This window comes from Peromyscus maniculatus, chromosome 9 (assembly GCF_049852395.1).
Source record: "Peromyscus maniculatus bairdii isolate BWxNUB_F1_BW_parent chromosome 9, HU_Pman_BW_mat_3.1, whole genome shotgun sequence".
NCBI classification, from domain to species: Eukaryota; Metazoa; Chordata; class Mammalia; order Rodentia; family Cricetidae; genus Peromyscus; species Peromyscus maniculatus.
The window spans coordinates 68,229,197-68,246,439 of record NC_134860.1 but is presented as its reverse complement, the minus strand read 5'-3'; the positions used below and the strand labels follow the sequence as shown (position 1 = coordinate 68,246,439).

At 42.1% G+C, this 17,243-nt stretch overlaps 1 protein-coding gene across 10 annotated transcripts in view; it reads left to right on the top strand.

Annotated features, from left to right (window-relative positions):
- Positions 1-17,243, top strand: part of Ppp3cc (protein phosphatase 3 catalytic subunit gamma) — a 79,128-nt gene that overhangs the window by 35,465 nt on the left and 26,420 nt on the right. For all 10 annotated transcript variants that reach the window (XM_042285103.2, XM_042285102.2, XM_076545304.1 and 7 more), the window contains exons 4-6: positions 4,392-4,503; positions 13,416-13,561; positions 14,639-14,778. In XM_042285103.2, coding sequence (XP_042141037.2) covers positions 4,392-4,503; positions 13,416-13,561; positions 14,639-14,778 — 398 coding nt within the window. The remainder of the gene's footprint in view (positions 1-4,391; positions 4,504-13,415; positions 13,562-14,638; positions 14,779-17,243) is intronic.

Below are 17,243 nucleotides of genomic sequence, written 5' to 3'. Positions count from 1 at the left end.
GTTGGTTGTTGCAGTCTTTTATATGTATTTTTTTTAATATTTATTTATTATGTATATAGTATTCTGCCTGCATGTGCCCTTGCAGACCAGAAGAGGGCACCAGATTTCATTATGGGTGGTTGTGTGCCACCATGTGGTTGCTGGGAATTGAACTCAGGACCTCTGGAGGAACTTTGAAAGAACAGGCTGTGCTCTTAACCACTGAGCCATCTCTCCAGCCCTATATGTATTTTTTAATATTCTAAGTCCTTTTTTATTTAATTTATTTATTTTATGAGTATGAATGTTTTACCTCCATGTAAGTCTGTGTATAATGTGTGCGCAAATGCCCACGGAAGTCAGAAGAGGAAGTCAGACCCCTGTAAGCCACTTTGGGGGCTGGGAACCGGATCTGGGTCCTCTGCCAGATAAGCGAGCACTCTTAACTGCTGAGCCGTCTTTCCAGCCCCTCGTATGCATTTTAAAAAGAAAATGAGGACTACCACGGGTATTCCTTTTGTAATCTTTTCCACTCAACATCATATTAAAAGCATTTTTGTCATTAATTTTTCTACAAAGGCGTATTAGCGGCATAAATGCCATAATTTATTTTTACCATTCCTTTAGTGTTGGGTAAATAGGCTTATAGACGGTTGCTTAGCACCTTTTCCTCCCCCTTCCTTAGTAACAAAAGCCCTGTTTTGTTCCAGAAAGTAGGACTGGGATTGCAAGGGGAATTTCAGACTCAAGAAGGAAGGCTTTTATCCCAAGCCAGCGACGACTCTGATTGGTCTGAATCGTTAAGGCAGATCCAGTGCCTGCCCCTCTGGTCAGCCTAAGGACAAGCATAGGCCCCTGCCGCCCACTCTCCTGGTGACAGCTCTCTGGCACCGTTCTCGCTCCTGTTTGAGTGTCTGTCTTAGGGACACCTGCCTATATGAAAGGGCTCTAGAAAAGTGAAAACTTTGAGGTTTCTTTTACTTTGTTTGATGCAGAATCTCTGAAAGCCCAGACTGGCCTTGAATTCACTGTGAAGCCAAGGTGACTTGTGAACTCCTACAGAGGTCAAAGGACAACTTGTAGGGGTCAGTTCTCTCCACTCTGTGAGTCCCGAGAGTTGTTGGGTTAGGCAGCAGATGCCTTGACCACTGAGTTTCTCTCAGGCCCAGTGAATTGGATTTTGTATCACTGTACTGAAAGTGGTACAGGCTTATTTTCCACTTGGTTCTGTACATTGCCGAACTTAGTGTCTTATTGAATATACCTTTAATTAAAAACACCTATTACTGTGTGGGGGTGAGGTGGGTGGGTGTGCATGCTACCGTGTGCGGCAGAGGTCAGAGGGCCGACCATCTTGTGAAGGTTATGTCCTTTCACCTTCCTGTAAGTTCTCGGGATGGAACTCAGGTCACCAGACTTCCACAGCAAGCTCTTTTACCCACCGGTCCTCTCACTTGGATATATGTCTAATAGCATGTCTGACTTTTCCTTAAATCAAATTCTTAAAAGTTCTTGATTTTCTGTTGAGGGGTAGGAGCATATTATTTGTTTACCATCCATGAAGCTGAAATCAGAGTAAAAGGGTAAAGGGAGATAGGAAGAACCAGTCAGGGCAGGACTTTCAGAGACAGCACCTTTGGTTAGAAACTGGAAAGACCTTCGAGAGCAAGCACAGGTAAGTAGAGAGTTCAGTCTAGGCAGAGGGCATAGCCACTAGGCAAGCTCAATGGCAGGAACGGCCCAGATAGTAACAAGGCTAGGGTAGTGAACACAGTCATGAGTAAGGGGGTTAGGAAGCGTAGCAGAGGGGCAGACAGAGGTTAGGTGTCGGCAGACCTTGCAAACCTAGCCAGGGAGTTTAGGTTCATTCCAAATGTGTTATGAAGCTACTGGGTTATTATTTTAATTGCTGTTGCTTTTTTATGGGTGGGGGACTTTGAGAGGAGAAGCACAGCCATATTTGTGTCTCAGAACTCTGACTCTTTTGTAGTAAACTGACTGCTGGAGCCTAGGGCAGGTAGAGAGACCCCAGGTAGGAATCATAGTATAGTTTGAGTCCTTGTGTCTGAAATGCTTGTTTCTTTTTGCAGAGGTTTCAGGTACTAAAGCATTTGCATAGACTTTACCAGTGGAGCATCCCTCATCCAAAAGTCAAATCTTTTGGAGTATCATGTTGACATAAAATTTCAGATTTTGGAATTTATAATCAGTCTGTAACATGGATAAGAGATACCAGTAACAGATAAAACAGTCTTTCTCATTCTTTTTTATAGTGTCATGGTATTGCTTAGCGTGTGTGTGTGTGTGTGTGTGTGTGTGTGTGTGTGTGTGTGTGTGTGTGTGTGAGAGAGAGAGAGAGAGAGAGAGAGAGAGAGCGAGCACAAATGTTCATGTATGTGATTGCCAATATTTTGCTGTGACAGTGTTGTAGCATGTTTAGGTATTTTCATATTGGTGGAAATGCATGACTTAAAAATGGGTCAAGAGTTAAGTAAATAATGTAGTTTTGTAAGGTTTTGCTGCATTGTCTTTACCATGCAATTTCTTTTCTTTTTTTATATCTATTTATTTATGTATATTAATGTTGACCAGCATGTATATGGGTGCACCATGAATATGGCTGGTACCCTAGAAGTCAGAAGAGGGCACCAGATACCCTGGAACTGGAGTTCTAGATGGTTGTGAATCAGCATGTGGGTGCTGGGAACTGAGCCCAGGTCCTCTGGAAGAGCACTGAGTGCTTTTACTGCTGAGCCATCTTCAAGCCCCAGTGTCCCTTCCTTTTCACACAGTGAAACATGTTTGTGTCTTCTTGCCCGTGGATCTCGTCATTCAGTTTCTTTCCTACAGCCACGCCTCCTCCTAGGACTTCTTTTCAGTGCGTAGATCACCTGTTCTTTGTCACTTGTCGGGTGCTGTGGGACGTTAGAGCTAATTGTACTGTTTGAAATGGCATCTGACCCCAGAGCTGTTTATTTAAAGGCTCATCATTACCTCAGTGGTCTTATTTTTTTTTTATGAGGCAAGATTTTATACTGTAGCACAGGCTAGCCTCCAGTTCAAGGCAGTCCCCCTGCTTTAGCCCACTCATTGCTGGGACTCCAGGCATGAGTTGCCATGCCCAGCTTTCACCTGGTGATTTGTGATGCCACCTTTCTTGTATACAGATATTCGTATGAATGTGGATCTGTTTCTGGACTGTGATAAAATACTGGTATATTGTGGCACACAAGTTTTTTGTATTATTTTTAATGAGCTTAAGTTTTATTATGCAACCAGGCTGGTCTAGAACTCCTTCTGTAGTCTAACCTAGCCTTGAGTTCATGATCCTTTGCCTGAGTACAGGGATGACAGGCCTATGCTACCATGTCTACTAAGGACATTGTGGGGTTTTTGTTGTTGTTGTTGTTTTGAGACAATGTGTCACATAGCCTAAGCTGCTTCTGTTTACTGTGTAGCCAAGGTTGACCTTGAACTATTGATTCCTTACAGATTTTTCTGCTTCAGCCTCTGAAGTGCTAGTATTATGGGTTTGGGACATTATGTTTTATTTGTGAGTGCTGGGATTCAAACTCAGAACCTTGTGCATGCTAAGCAGACACTCTACCAACTGAGCTATATCTCTAGCTTTTTGTTGCTGTTCTATATGTAATTTTTTTTTCTTTTTTAGTTTTTTGAGACAGGGTTTCTCTGTGTATCCCTGGCCATCCTAGAACTTGCTCTCTAGATCAGGCTGGCCTTGAACTCACCAAGATCCGCCTGCCTCTGCCTCCCGAGTGCTGGGATTAAAGGTGTGCGCCAAGGCATGCACCACCACCGCCCGGCTTTAAATGAAAGTTTTATACCATGGTACCCTATTTCATATTTCTATATAAAAGCTTGTTCTTTTTTGTATTCAATTTTATATCTTATTTTGCTGAAGTCTTCTATTATTTAAGCTCCTTTTAGTATTAATTTTTCTGTTTTCTTTTCAGTTATACAATTATATCGTCTGCACATAATGATACTTTAAGTTTTTCCTTTACCCATTCTGAAGCCTTTACTTGATTTAATTTGTCTGATTATATTGGCTAACACCTCTATTGCAACACTGAACAGTGACAGATAGTTAAGAATCTTGCCTTGTTCTTGGTCCTAGTGTTTTCCATCGTAAAGCAGTGATGTAGATTTTAGGACTATAGTATGTGTGTCGGTAGCTGTGCCCAGAGTTCTCAGTATTTAGATGCTTAGGAGAGATTTTTATGAAGCCTATTCTACCAAATTTAAGGGTAACATTCGAAAGCTAGATTACATTTTCAACTTGGGGTTTACAGTGAGATACACCATATAGAACATCATTTTGATGTAGTCACATTGTCTTTATGTATTGTCATGGTCATGAAGAACATTTATCCTTTAATTGTGTCTCCTAGTGTGTGCTGTATTTATGGAGTTTAAAGATTAACCATCCTAAAACATTGTTTCTGCTTCGAGGAAATCATGAATGCAGGCATCTTACAGAGTACTTCACCTTCAAACAGGAATGTAAGTATACATCTCTGGAGAATGTTTAGGTATCTCATGTGCTGCCATGCTCAGTTAAGATCATACTTACAAAATACAAAAATGAAGCCAGGCTTGGTGGCTCTGGCCAACTCAGTACTTGGGAGGCTGAAGCAGAAGGACCACCACAGGCTTGAAGCCAGCTCGGACTATAGAGTGAGACCCTGTTTAAAAGAAACAGAGACGAAAAACTAGGTACCCCTACACTGTTATCAGAGAATGAGTTGTTTATTCAACACCCACACATCACTTTACTGATTGATAGATTGGTCTCCATGTGTTCCTATTGGGTCTTCTTGCCAGTGACATCCTGTACTGGATATGGGGGGTTAATGGCAACCTTCTTCCCAGTAGGGCCTGGAAAGGAAAGGTCAGAGTTATGAAAAGATTTAAATAGTAAGCCAGGGCTAGTGGTCATGCCTGTAATCCCAGCACTTGAGAGGTGGAAACAGGATTATGAATTGAAGGCCAGCCTTGACTACGTGGTGAATTCAAGGTCAGTTTGGGTTACATGAGACCCGCTCTCAAAAAACAAGAACAAAAAAAATTTCCTTAGACACTAAAGTCTGTTGCAAATAAAGGCTCTTCAGATCATAACAGCCTCAGAAGCTTATTGAAATAAACACACCATCAGATAATGACCAGGAAAGTTTTCAAATTAGATTTACTCTTGGTAGGTATTTGAATTGGTGTCAAGTATTTAGACAGCAGTTTTGCAATATTTGTGAAGACTGCAGGCATGCATTCCCTTTGCTCAATATTTTGACTTGTCAGAATTTATCATGCAGACTGTCAGGATTTAGCATGCATACTGATGCTAAAGCACTGTCAGGAGTTCAGTGAGCTCACATATGAATCATGTCACATTTAGCAGGGTCAGAAGTCTGGATCCTGGTAAGTTTTGCTCAGCTGAGATCACGGTATTGTGAGGACTGTGAGAGTCTTCCTCTGAGGTCACTAGTTGTTTGGAGTCCTTAAAACTGTGGGTTTAAGTTTTTCTTTTCCAGCTAGCTTCTAACTTAGGGGTCACTCTTGGATTTTAAAGACTACTTTCAGGTTTTTGACATACGGGTCCCATAGGGAGTTCCTAGTGTAGGCGTTGGTTTTCTTCTGGCCCAGTTTGAATGAGTCTCTGACTTTTATAGTCAGCTAGCAGGAGGAAGCCTCTGCTCTTTAAACGTTCATGTGCTTGGGCCATGTCCATCCGGGAGAATCTTCCCTTTGCTGTCTGGGGAAGTGTAACAGTGAGAGGCTCATCATAGGAAGAGTTTCCATGGACTCAGAAAAAGTGGATGATTATACCAAGTGGAAGCCAGTGGGAGTCATGTTGCAGTTTGCCCAACACAGATAGATGGATGAAAAACCAGTAAGATATTTGCTTCTTAAGGATGTTCATGTCAGTGTTAATTATAATCAGAAAATAATTGTCAATAATGGGCCGATTAAATACAATATGTTAGTATTGGAGATGGGGTGTGGCTGTTAGAAGATTATTTTTGTGGATCCAGTCTTTGCTTCTACCTTTATGTGGGTTCCCAGGATTAAACTTGGGTTCTCAGGCTTACACAGCAAGTACTTTACCTGCCGAGTCGTATTTCTGGCCCCCAAAATATTTTTAAAGCGATGCTTGGCTGCTATTTAAATATTAAGGGATCTGTATGTGCTGTCTGGAGAGATGCTCAAATATGCTGTTAGCTGAGAGAAACCATTTGCTGGCCATGCACATTGTGTGCAGAAGAAACTGGCATTAGTGTTTACTTCTGGGGTGCTGGGTCAGAAGGTCTTACTTTAATATCCTCTCTAGTACTATTTGAATTATTATTTTTTTTGCCATCATTATGTACTACTTAGTAATTTTTTTTCAAGCTGCTAATTTAAAAACTACTCAGGCTGAGGGGCCCCCAGCTGGATCAGGCCCTCTGAATAGGTGAGACAGTTGATTGGCTTGATCAGTTTGGGAGGCAACTAGGCAGTGGGACCAAGTCCTGTTCTCATTGCATGAGTTGGCTGTTTGAAACCTGGAGCTTATGCTGGGACACTTGGCTCAGTCTGGGAGGAAGGGACTGGACCTGCCTGGACTGAGTCTACCAGGTTGATCTCAGTCCTCGGGGGAGGACTTGTCCTGGAGGAGGTGGGAATGGGGGGTAGGCTGGGGGTAAGGGGAGGGGGTGGGAGGGGGGAGAATAGGGGAACCCGTGGCTGATATGTAGAACTGAATGGTATTGTAAAATAAAATATATATTAAAAAAAAAAAAAAAACTACTCAGTTAGGGACCAAGTATTGGAAGGGCTTTTTATTTGTTTTGTTTTCTTAAAGATGTGATCTTGCTATGTAGGCCTTGCTGACCTCAAACTCACTATACATAGGCTGTCCTCAAACTTTCCTAGGTCCTTTAGCCTCTTGAGCAGATGTATGCCACCACTCCTGGCTCTGACAGGCTTTTGTTGTAGTTTTTTGTTTTTGTGTTTGAAGGCTGCAGGTATACTTCAGTGCATGTGAAAGGCCCCGAGTTCAACCCTCAGCACTATAAATAAATATTTTTTTTAATGTTTATTTTTTTATTTTGTGTATGTGCATGGGACTGAGCATACCCTGCCTTTGTGGAGGCTCTTGAATGGACTCTCCCTTCTACCATGTGAGTTCTGAGGATTGAATTCTGGTTTGGGCTCAGCAACAGGTGCTGTCTCCCACTGAGCCATTTCATTGGCTCACAAATAGTTTTTTTTTCCCCCCTGGAGCTGAGGACCGAACCCAGGGTCTTGTGCTTGCTAGGCAAGCGCTCTACCACTGAGCTAAATCCCCAACCCCACAAATAGGTTTTGAAGCACTCCTAGTAACTCAGATGTATGCAATTGATTAAGAATGACTGCAGGGCCAGTGAGATGGCTGAGCACTTGTTCCTGTGCCTACTGGGCTGAGTTCAATCCCCAGGAAGCAGGGAATCGATTCCTTGAAAGTTGTCCTGTGACCTCCACATTTGTGACATTATGTATGTTTGTGCATGTGCACACATGATGTAAAAGAAATCAAAGAATGACTGTGCCAATGTCTGAAAAAACTTTCTACTCTCTCACCTTCATCTACTTTTAAGATTGGAAAGTACTTTGCAGTTTCTCTAATACATCACTGTTTTTGCCTAGAAAATGAAATAATATGTATAAAACAGCCGATAAAGGCCCTGGAATATGCTTGATGGAAGTCAGCTACTTGTACTTAGAATTGAGTGAGTGGCAAGAAAATTGCCTGTGGATGTCCCGTTCTGAGTGAAGTGGGTGTGGTGGTTTTGGTGTGACACGGGTCCTCTGCGTTGCCAGGCTGTGCACAGCAGTTCATTGGACTTAGGCGCAGGCTTCTTGTTTGGTTTGGTTTTTAAGGAACCTTTACTGTAATTCTCCCACCTGTTCTCCCCCTTTAAGCAGAGTTTTCCTTTGTTCTTTTGTGGGGTTTTGGTGCTGGAGAGTGAAGTAGATTTCTTTTGTGATCAGCATAATTGGTTCCATAATTGGTTCTGACTATTTTTAGAAGATAGAACAATAGGTTCAGGAAATGCTTTGAGCGTCTTACTTTGCCCAGAGCTTCTTACCTCCTGTCTCTGTTTGCTTTCAGTGTGCTTCTCGATATACTTCAGCCCAGTCACTCCGTCTCCTGTAGAGCGTCTCCCACTTCATTTCTAATGCTGCATGCAAGATGCAGATAAATCTTGGAGCAAGCATACACATTAAAGTACAAATGTGATGTTATTCCTATATAAGGAAAAGCATAGGGTGTTGCATGGGTGCTCACTGATAAGCTGATTTCGCCTATGGGCCACTGTGGCTTTTAGAATCACAACCATATAATTAATGCTAAGTGGCATCAGTTGCAGAGTGTGCAGCTGCAGTCTTGTTAATGTTTTTAAGGAGTGTGGGCAGAAGCGTTTCTTGTCTCATATCAATATTTGTGTGTGTGTGTGTGTGTGTGTGTGTGTGTGTGTGTGTGTGTGTGTGTGTGTTTTAACAGTCCTATTTTTACTTTTTACTTTGAGAGAGGTTCCCCGGGTCGGCCTTGTATCTCCTAGCTAGCTGGGATTACAGGCCTATGTCACCAGGCCTTCATCACATTCATTCTTATTTATACTGGGAGATTTAAATTTGTTTCGTTTTGTTTTTGAGACAGGATTTCTCTGTGTAGCCCTGGCTGTCCTGGAACTCACTATGTAGACCAGGCTGGCCTCGAACTCACAGAGATCTGCCTGCCTCTGCCTCCCGAGTAATGGGATTAAAGGTGTGCGCCACGACTGCTCGGCTGGGAGAGGTGTTTTTAAGACAAGGGCTTGTTAGGCTGCCCAGACTTGCCTTGAGTTTGTTATGTAGTCCCTGCTGGCTTCAAACTCTCAGTGAGCCTCCTGCCTCATCCTCCTGAGATTCTAGGCATGTGTTCCCATGCCTGGCTAACAGATAATTTTTTACATACCATCTTTTTATTGTTATGTACTTAGAAAGCAAGAAATCTGGATGTATTGATACCATCTCATAGTTCTGGATCCAGATTTCTCAGGCAGAGTAGTCTGTTGTTTCATGAACTGTTTTTTGATAGCTTACTGACAAGTTCCAGAAACTCTTGTAATTTCTTAATGAGAACAGTACCGTTACAACAGATTTTTAAAGAACAAATGCTGTTGGCTGCAGCATCATTTAAAGTAGCAGATTGGCCTGGTTAGACTGGCGTATCCATAAAGTCAAGGGCTGTGTAGTTTGTTTTCTTTTTTCTTTTCTTTTTTTAAACTATTATTATCAAGCTGCTCTTAGAAGGATGACAGAATTTTACCTTACCCTCAGGAGTCTTCAGCTAGGCTAGGAAATTCAGTTGGCTCGGCACTGTACCCCTTTAATCCTGCCACAGGAGGCAGAGGCAAGTGGGTCTCTAGTGGGATGGGAGGGACAGAGAGAGAAAAGACACAGACGGGATTTTAGTGAATGCAAAGAAAAATTAAGAAAATATATGCTCAGTGGCTAGGCAGGTTGTGGTTTCTTACAAATAATGCTGACTCTCAAAACTCTTCCTAGAATTCTTTCAAAATTTTGTTTTATTGCTGTCCATGGATGATGCATGCCTATAATCCCAGTACTTAGGAGGTGAATTAAGGTCAGATTGGGCTATGAGACCTTCTTTTCTTTTAATTACATATAAAAGTTTGTTCCATTCTGTTGTATTATTGGCAATAGTTAAAACTTGTATAAATGTGACCCTGTGGTTGTAATTAGTTCTCCTTTATTTTAGAGAAGTCTTATCCTACAATATAGACATTAATTTTTCATGAAAATAAAATTTTGAATCGGCTAATTTGACCTTCAGGAATTATAAATTTGGATATTTAGATTCTGTTTAATTTAAACTTAAAAATAATGGTATACACAGTGGCACATGTCAGTAATCCCAGAACTCAGGAGGCTGCTGGTTCTAGGCCAGCCTAAGCTTCATGGCAAGATCCCATGTTGAAAATTCACAGGATAGGGAGGTAACCATTTGGTAGAGCACTTGCCTAGTATTTTTAAAGCTGTGGGTTCCAATCCCTATACTCTGATTAGGAAGAGTTTGTGAGGATGCTTAAGAACATGAACGTGCCTGAGTTCTGCCACTGATAAGCTTGCAGTTCTGGCCACTGAGCCCAGTTCCCTCCCCTTTTATTTAATTGTGTTTGTATTTATACATGTATTTGTATGTATGTCTGTGCACCACATACATGCCTGGTGCTCTCAGAGGCCAGAAGAGGACACCAGATACCCTGGAACTGGAGTTCTAGATGGTTGTGAATCAGCATGTGGGTGCTGGGAACTGAGCCCAGGTCCTCTGGAAGAGCACTGAGTACTTTTGCTGCTGAGCCATCCTCAAGCCCCAGTGTCCCTTCCTTTTCACACAGTGAAACATGTTTGTGTCTTCTTGCCCGTGGATCTCGTCATTCAGTTTCTTTCCTACAGCCACGCCTCCTCCTAGGACTTCTTTTCAGTGCGTAGATCACCTGTTCTTTGTCACTTGTCGGGTGCTGTGTGACGTTAGAGCTAATTGTACTGTTTGAAATGGCATCTGACCCCAGAGCTGTTTCATCAACCTGCAGTTACAGACACTTGTGAACTGGCATGTAGACGGTGAGGACCGAACCCTGGTTTTATAGCAAGTCATCTAGTGCTCTTAATAGCTGAACCACCTCCAGCTGCCTTCCTCAGCTTTTAAGTGAACATAGAAAGGGTATCTCCTTCCTAGGGATTCTGTGAAGATGATCGGTTAACACTCAGTTAAACCACTGTGTGCCAGGCGTGACTGCACTTTACACACATCTGAGTGTACTTTAATCCTCACAGCATCATGACTTGTAAGGATTATCATTCCCATTATATAGTTGGGAAAACCAAAGCACATGAAATGAAGACATTCTCCCAAGGTTCCAAGCTTAAAGCTAACAGATCTGAGGTCCAAACTGAGAGAGTTAGGTTACAGATCATTTATCTGACCACCGTGCTGGGTCAGGAGATTAGCTCACTGATATATACTGTGGTCACTATACATATGTATACTCACTATACATCTATAGATATGTAATCATTAGAGAAAATTAGGAAAATATGGCAAAGTAGTATTACAGATACTGTCTCCAGTCTAATCTCTGGGTGGGGGGAGAAAAAGGTAACATATGACCACCTATTTTACTCACATACTAATGCACCATGAATTTCTTTTCCCCTAATTTGGCTTTTGGCCTCCTGTTTTGATTTACAGAATGACTCTCCCCAGATCTGGCATCTATTTGGAAGTAAGCTAAGGGCTTTTTCCAAGTCATTGTTAGGGTGAAAGACAAGGTGTCAGTACTGGATGGTGGTGTGGAGCGTGGAGGACTGTGAAAGACAAGGTGTCAGTACTGGATGGTGGTGTGGAGCGTGGAGGACTATTCCACTTCAACTCTTTTTTTTTTTTTTTTTTTTTTTTTTTTTTTTTTTTTTTTTTTTTTTTTTTTTTTTTTGGTTTTTCGAGACAGGGTTTCTCTGTGTAGCTTTGCGCCTTTCCTGGAACTCACTTGGTAGCCCAGGCTGGCCTCGAACTCACAAAGATCCGCCTGCCTCTGCCTCCCGAGTGCTGGGATTAAAGGCGTGCGCCACCACCGCCCGGCTCCACTTCAACTCTTAACCTATAGGCAGGGTTAGGACTCTTTTATTTAAAGGAATTTCTATTGATGTTGGTAACAAAGGGAGTCTGCCTTTGGACTTTCAGGAGAAAATGTCCAACACTGACCATATATTAAAGATTTTCTTGTTTGCTTTTATTTTGAACATATGTTATACTTACATCTGGATCTACTTTTGAAATAGCAAAGTAAGGATGTAACTATAAGAATGTATAAAATTAGTGCTGGGCTATGGTGGCACACTCCTTTAATCTCAGCACTTAGGAGGCAGAGGCAGGAGGATCTCTCTGAGTTTGAGGCCAGCCTGGTCTACAGAATGAGTTCCAGGACAGCCAGGGCTACACAGAGAAACCCTGTCTTTAAAAAAGAAGAAGAAAAAAAAAAGGTACAAAACATGGTTCTTACAAACTCCAAGCTCATATTAAAGTAGCATATGCTATAAAATAAAAGGTTTATCTACGTCTGTGATAAAGTGTGAAAAGAACCCACAGATTCCCTTAAGGCCAAACCCCAATCACACAGTATTTGCCACAAAGAGAAAATCGGATTTTCATAAATGGAAGGCCTTCTCACTTGAAATAATCCATGGTTCCTTTAGGGATCTCTTCTCTTTCTCTTACCTAGTCACTGCACTCTGGCCAAGATTAAGACTCCCACACCTTTAATCTCAGCATTCAGGAGGCAGAGGCAGGTGGACCTCTGAGTTAGAGGACAGCCTGGTCTACAGAGAGAGTTCCAGGACAGCCAAGACTATAGAGAAATCCTGTCTCAAAACAACAAAATAATGAAGTAAAAAATACAAAACAGTTCAATAATCCAAACATTTTTTTTTTTTTTTGGTTTTGTTTTTCAAGACAGGGTTTCCTCTGTGTAGTTTTTTGGTGCCTGTCCTGGAACTCACTCTGTAGACCAGGCTGGCCTCAAACTCACAGAGATCCGCCTGCCTCTGCCTCCCGAGTGCTGGGATTAAAGACGTGTGCCACCACTGCCCAGCAATCCAAACATTTTTTTACATGAACTCTAATATAATAATAATAATAATAATAATAATAATAATAATAATAATTATTTACTTACACATCTTTAAAGTAATGAGCAAAAAAGGAGCTTGAGAAATGGCTCAGTGGCTAAAGCTGTTCTTGCAGAGGGCCGAGGTTCAGTTCCTAGCACCTACATAGCAGCTCACAATGCTCCTGTGTGTACATACGTGTGCATACACATGGGCAAAACAGTCATACACATAAAAGTAATAAATCTTTTAAAAAGAATAGAACAGAATGAACAGAAAGGTTTTTGATACAGAAATAGTTTTCAGTACTGTGGGGACAGTTCCACATGGGGTAGGGCAGGGACCCACTCTGTCTTAGAAGCCCCATGGATCACAAATACCAGGCTTCCTTTGTAAAAGCTTTGCTGGCAGAATTTGAGGATCCTAGAAGGACCCTCAGAGAAGCCCAAAGCCATAGCTTCCCTCCAGGTAATATGATGCTGCCTAATAATTGCCAGCTGTGTTTTCAGGTTTCCAGGGCAACAGAGCTAGAAAGTTAATCTAAGGAAATAACTTGTCTTTAGAAAGGGAAGGAAGTTCTGTTAGCCCTTGTCTGCCACTCTTGAAAGACATCTTCTCATGAATGGGACCTTTAGACTTGCCTGAAACCAGTGGCTTCCAAGCTGGCTTCACCTTCCGACTTCTAGGCATGACACTGTTTGTTCTTTGACTTTGTCCTCTTTTGGTAGGTCGGATTAAGTATTCAGAGCAGGTGTACGAAGCGTGTATGAACACATTCGACTGTCTTCCACTCGCTGCTCTCTTAAACCAGCAGTTTCTCTGTGTACACGGAGGAATGTCACCTGAAATTACTTCTTTAGATGACATAAGGAAGGTAAGTAACCTTTTGTTGTTTTCACAGAGTCTGCTGTTAAATTTTTGTTCTTTATCCCAGCCAATTATATATTATATATAAAACATATAAAAATAGCTAAAATCAAAAGAAAAGACAATCAGAAGTAGAAGACCCGAACTTACTCACGATCTTGTCATTGTTGGATAGCTGTTATTAACACTTGAGATACATATATTTCTTACTTCTTTCTTTTTTTTTAAATTAAAACTTTTGTCTTGTTTTTTGAGACAAGGTTTCTCTATGTAGCCCTGCCTGTCCTGGAACTCACTTTGTAGACCAGGCTGGCCTCAAACTCAGAAATCCACCAGCCTCTGTCTCTGTGCTGAGATTAAGGGCTTGCGCTGCCACCATCACCACCACCTGGCCTTGAAATTAAATCATAATGACTAAAAGTATACTATTCTTAATCTATAACTTTGAAACTTATGTATTTTAAATACATATGAAATTTATGTATTTTAAACAGGGTCTGTCTGTAAAGCCCAAGCTAGTAAGTTAATAACAAACATTAAAGTGTTGCCACTGCACAGAATTGAAAGAATGAAAAGCCTTTAGTAAAGAAAACGTCTCTATTGGAATAAAGGAAGCAGTGGAGACTGACTGCCAAGCTTTCCTGTTCCGCTGTTTCCCATAGAAAACTGAACTGAGCTTGAGATTGGTCTCTAAGAGTCTGTGGCGGCTGATTTCACGGTGGAGTTGAAAGAGGACTGGCGAGTAGCACAGGAAGCCCGGCCCTTTCTACAGGTCCTCAGTGACAGGACAGGGTACTACAGACCTCTGTTACAGAACACCGTTCTCTACAGGTCCTCAGTGACAGGACAGGGTACTACAGACCTCTGTTACAGAACACCGTTCTCTACAGGTCCTCAGTGACAGGATAGGGTACTACAGACCTCTGTTACAGAACACCGTTCTCTCACAGGACCGTCCTTCGGGGCCCACTGCCTCATGGTTCACACGTTTCTGTAGGTGGAAGGGGACTTTGACGTGCCTGCTTCCAAGAACCCTTTTGCTTTCCTGATTTGTTTCCCCTTTTGGCTCTTGTGTGTCTTCTAGTTAGATAGGTTTACTGAACCTCCTGCTTTTGGGCCAGTGTGTGACCTGCTTTGGTCTGATCCCTCAGAGGAGTATGGCAGTGAGAAGACCCTGGAGCACTATACCCATAACACTGTCCGAGGCTGCTCCTACTTCTTCAGGTAAGCTGGTCCTCAGAGGAGAAGCCGTGAAACAAACTGGGGTGTTAGGTTTAAGCCTTATTTTTACTGTTTTTAATTATATGTCTGTGTGTCTGTGGGTACATGTACATGAGTGCAGATGCCTATAGAGGGAGGCTAGAGACATAATCACCAATTGTGGGTGCTGGGAACTAAACTTGGGTCTTCTGCAAGGGGAGTACACTCTTAACCACTGAGCCATTTTCCAGCCCCCTGTGATCTGTCTTAGGAAATTATTAGTTTTTGTGTATAAGTGCTGAGCCTGCAGGTCTGTCTGTGTACTTCTGTGTGCCTGGTGCCCTCCAGGTCAGAAGAGGGCATTAGATCCCCTAGAACTGGAGTTGTGGAGCCGCCAGCCAGGTGGGTTCAGCTGGGAACTGAACCCGAGTCCTCTGAAAGAGCAGTAAGTGTTCTCAACCACGGAATCATCTCTCCAGCCCTGGTTTTTTTTTTTGTTGTTGTTGTTTGTTTGTTTGTTTGTTTGTTTTGGAGCCAGGGTTTCTCTGTATAGTCTTGCCTATCCTGGAACTTGCTCTGTAGACCAGGCTGGCTTTGAACTCAGAGATCCACCTGCCTCTGCTTCTCGAGTACTGGGATTAAAGGCATGTGCTACCATGCCCACCCAGTTTTATGAAATTATTCTTCAGTGGTTCAGATCTTAAACATGAAGTATAGAGATTTCTGTTTAATCTCAATTTCTCTCTCTCTTTTTCTATCCCTCTCTTTCTTTCCTTCTTTCCTTCCCTTTTGGTGCTGGAGATCAAACCCAGGACCTCACACATGCTGGGCAAGCACTTGTTCAGTTCCTTAAAAGCAGAACACTTAAAGTTTTCTTAGACATTAGTCCATTAGTGTAATATAGTGAACACAGCTGCCTTCCAGTGTCTTGATGTTATCATCTGTAAATGATCTATTATTTGTTCCTAATTATCATCTAGACACTACCTAAAGATTTTATTTCTTTTTATGTATGCGGGCATTTTGCTTCTGTGTGTGTGTGTGTGTGTGTGTGTGTGTGTGTGTGTGTGTGTGTGTGTGTGTGTCTGTCTGTCTGTCTGTCTGTCTGTCTGTCTGTGTGAACCACATGTGTGCCTGGTGCCTGCAGAGACAAGAAGGCATTGGATCCCCTGGAGCTGGAGTTACAGATGATTATGAGCCACCTGTGGGGACTGCAAACCAAACCTGGGTCCTCTATAAGAGCAGGAAGTACTCTTTACCACTGAGCATCTCTAGACAGCGAGCAGGCATGATAGTATACACCTTTAATCCCATTGCTTGAGAGACAGAGATCTCTGTGATTTAGAGGCCAGCCTGATCTACATAGTGAGTGCCATGCCAGCCAAGGGCTACATAGAGGAATCCTATCGAGGGGGGGGGGGGAGGTCAGGGGATCATATTACATATTGAAAAACTCTCCAGCTTTTGGAACTTCTGGTATAGACAAAAATAAAAAATGAACAGGACACTGTGATCTAAGCCTAGGACATTTCCTGGAAGTTGGCTATTGTCCTAAAGGTCACATGTGACATTTTGGTGTGGTTTGCCAAGCAAAAAAAAAAAAAAAAAGAAAAGAGAAGAAAATAGGGAAGTTTGAAATGTAAATTATTTTTAATTCCAGTGTTTTATTATGACAAATAATGCATTTATTTAGTTCACTAAAACACTTGCTGATTGGCTAAGATAATACAATAACTAAATGAAGTAAACATATACAAAAGAAACTTTAATTTATTTGCCTTTAAACATTTTAAAAATAATCTTTCTGTATTCTTCTCTGCTAGCCTTTCTAGTGACTTATTTAGTGAAACAATTTAACTTTTCCTTCTTTTGACATTGCTTAAGAACTTAGCATTGTTGGCTGAATGTCATTTGGTACAGTTTCTGTGGTTACTTCCTAGCACCTCTTACAATACAAATACATAGGCCTTTCACTCAGAAATCCTCCTTCTAAAACTTAGCCTGGGGATGGGGATTTCAGCGAATCCCCACACTCACCAGGGTTCACTGGGGTTACCCAGTCTGTCCCCACAGAGCTCTTATAAGCATTCATGGACATACACTATGCAGAACAACAAACAATGTCTGAGTCACCCCATGGGCAGGCGTGCAGCTGAAGTTAGAAGTCATGCTCTGACTTTTTCCCCCTAAATCTTCCTTTCTTTTGTTTTATGTGTATGAGTGTTTTGCTCACATATATATTTGTGCACCATGTCTGTCTGGTGTCCATGGAGGCCAGAAGAGGGTATCAGATCACTGGAACTGGAATTATGGATGTGGGTGCTGAGGACCAAATCTGTGTTTTCTGCAAGTGCAGGAGGTGCTCTTAATCACTGAACTCTCTCCAGCCCCATCTTGCATTCTATCACTGTTTTTGCACTTTCTATCAGCCATTTATTTCAGTGTTGACAGTGGTACTCAAACACAGTGCCAAAGTGCTGTCCAGTGTT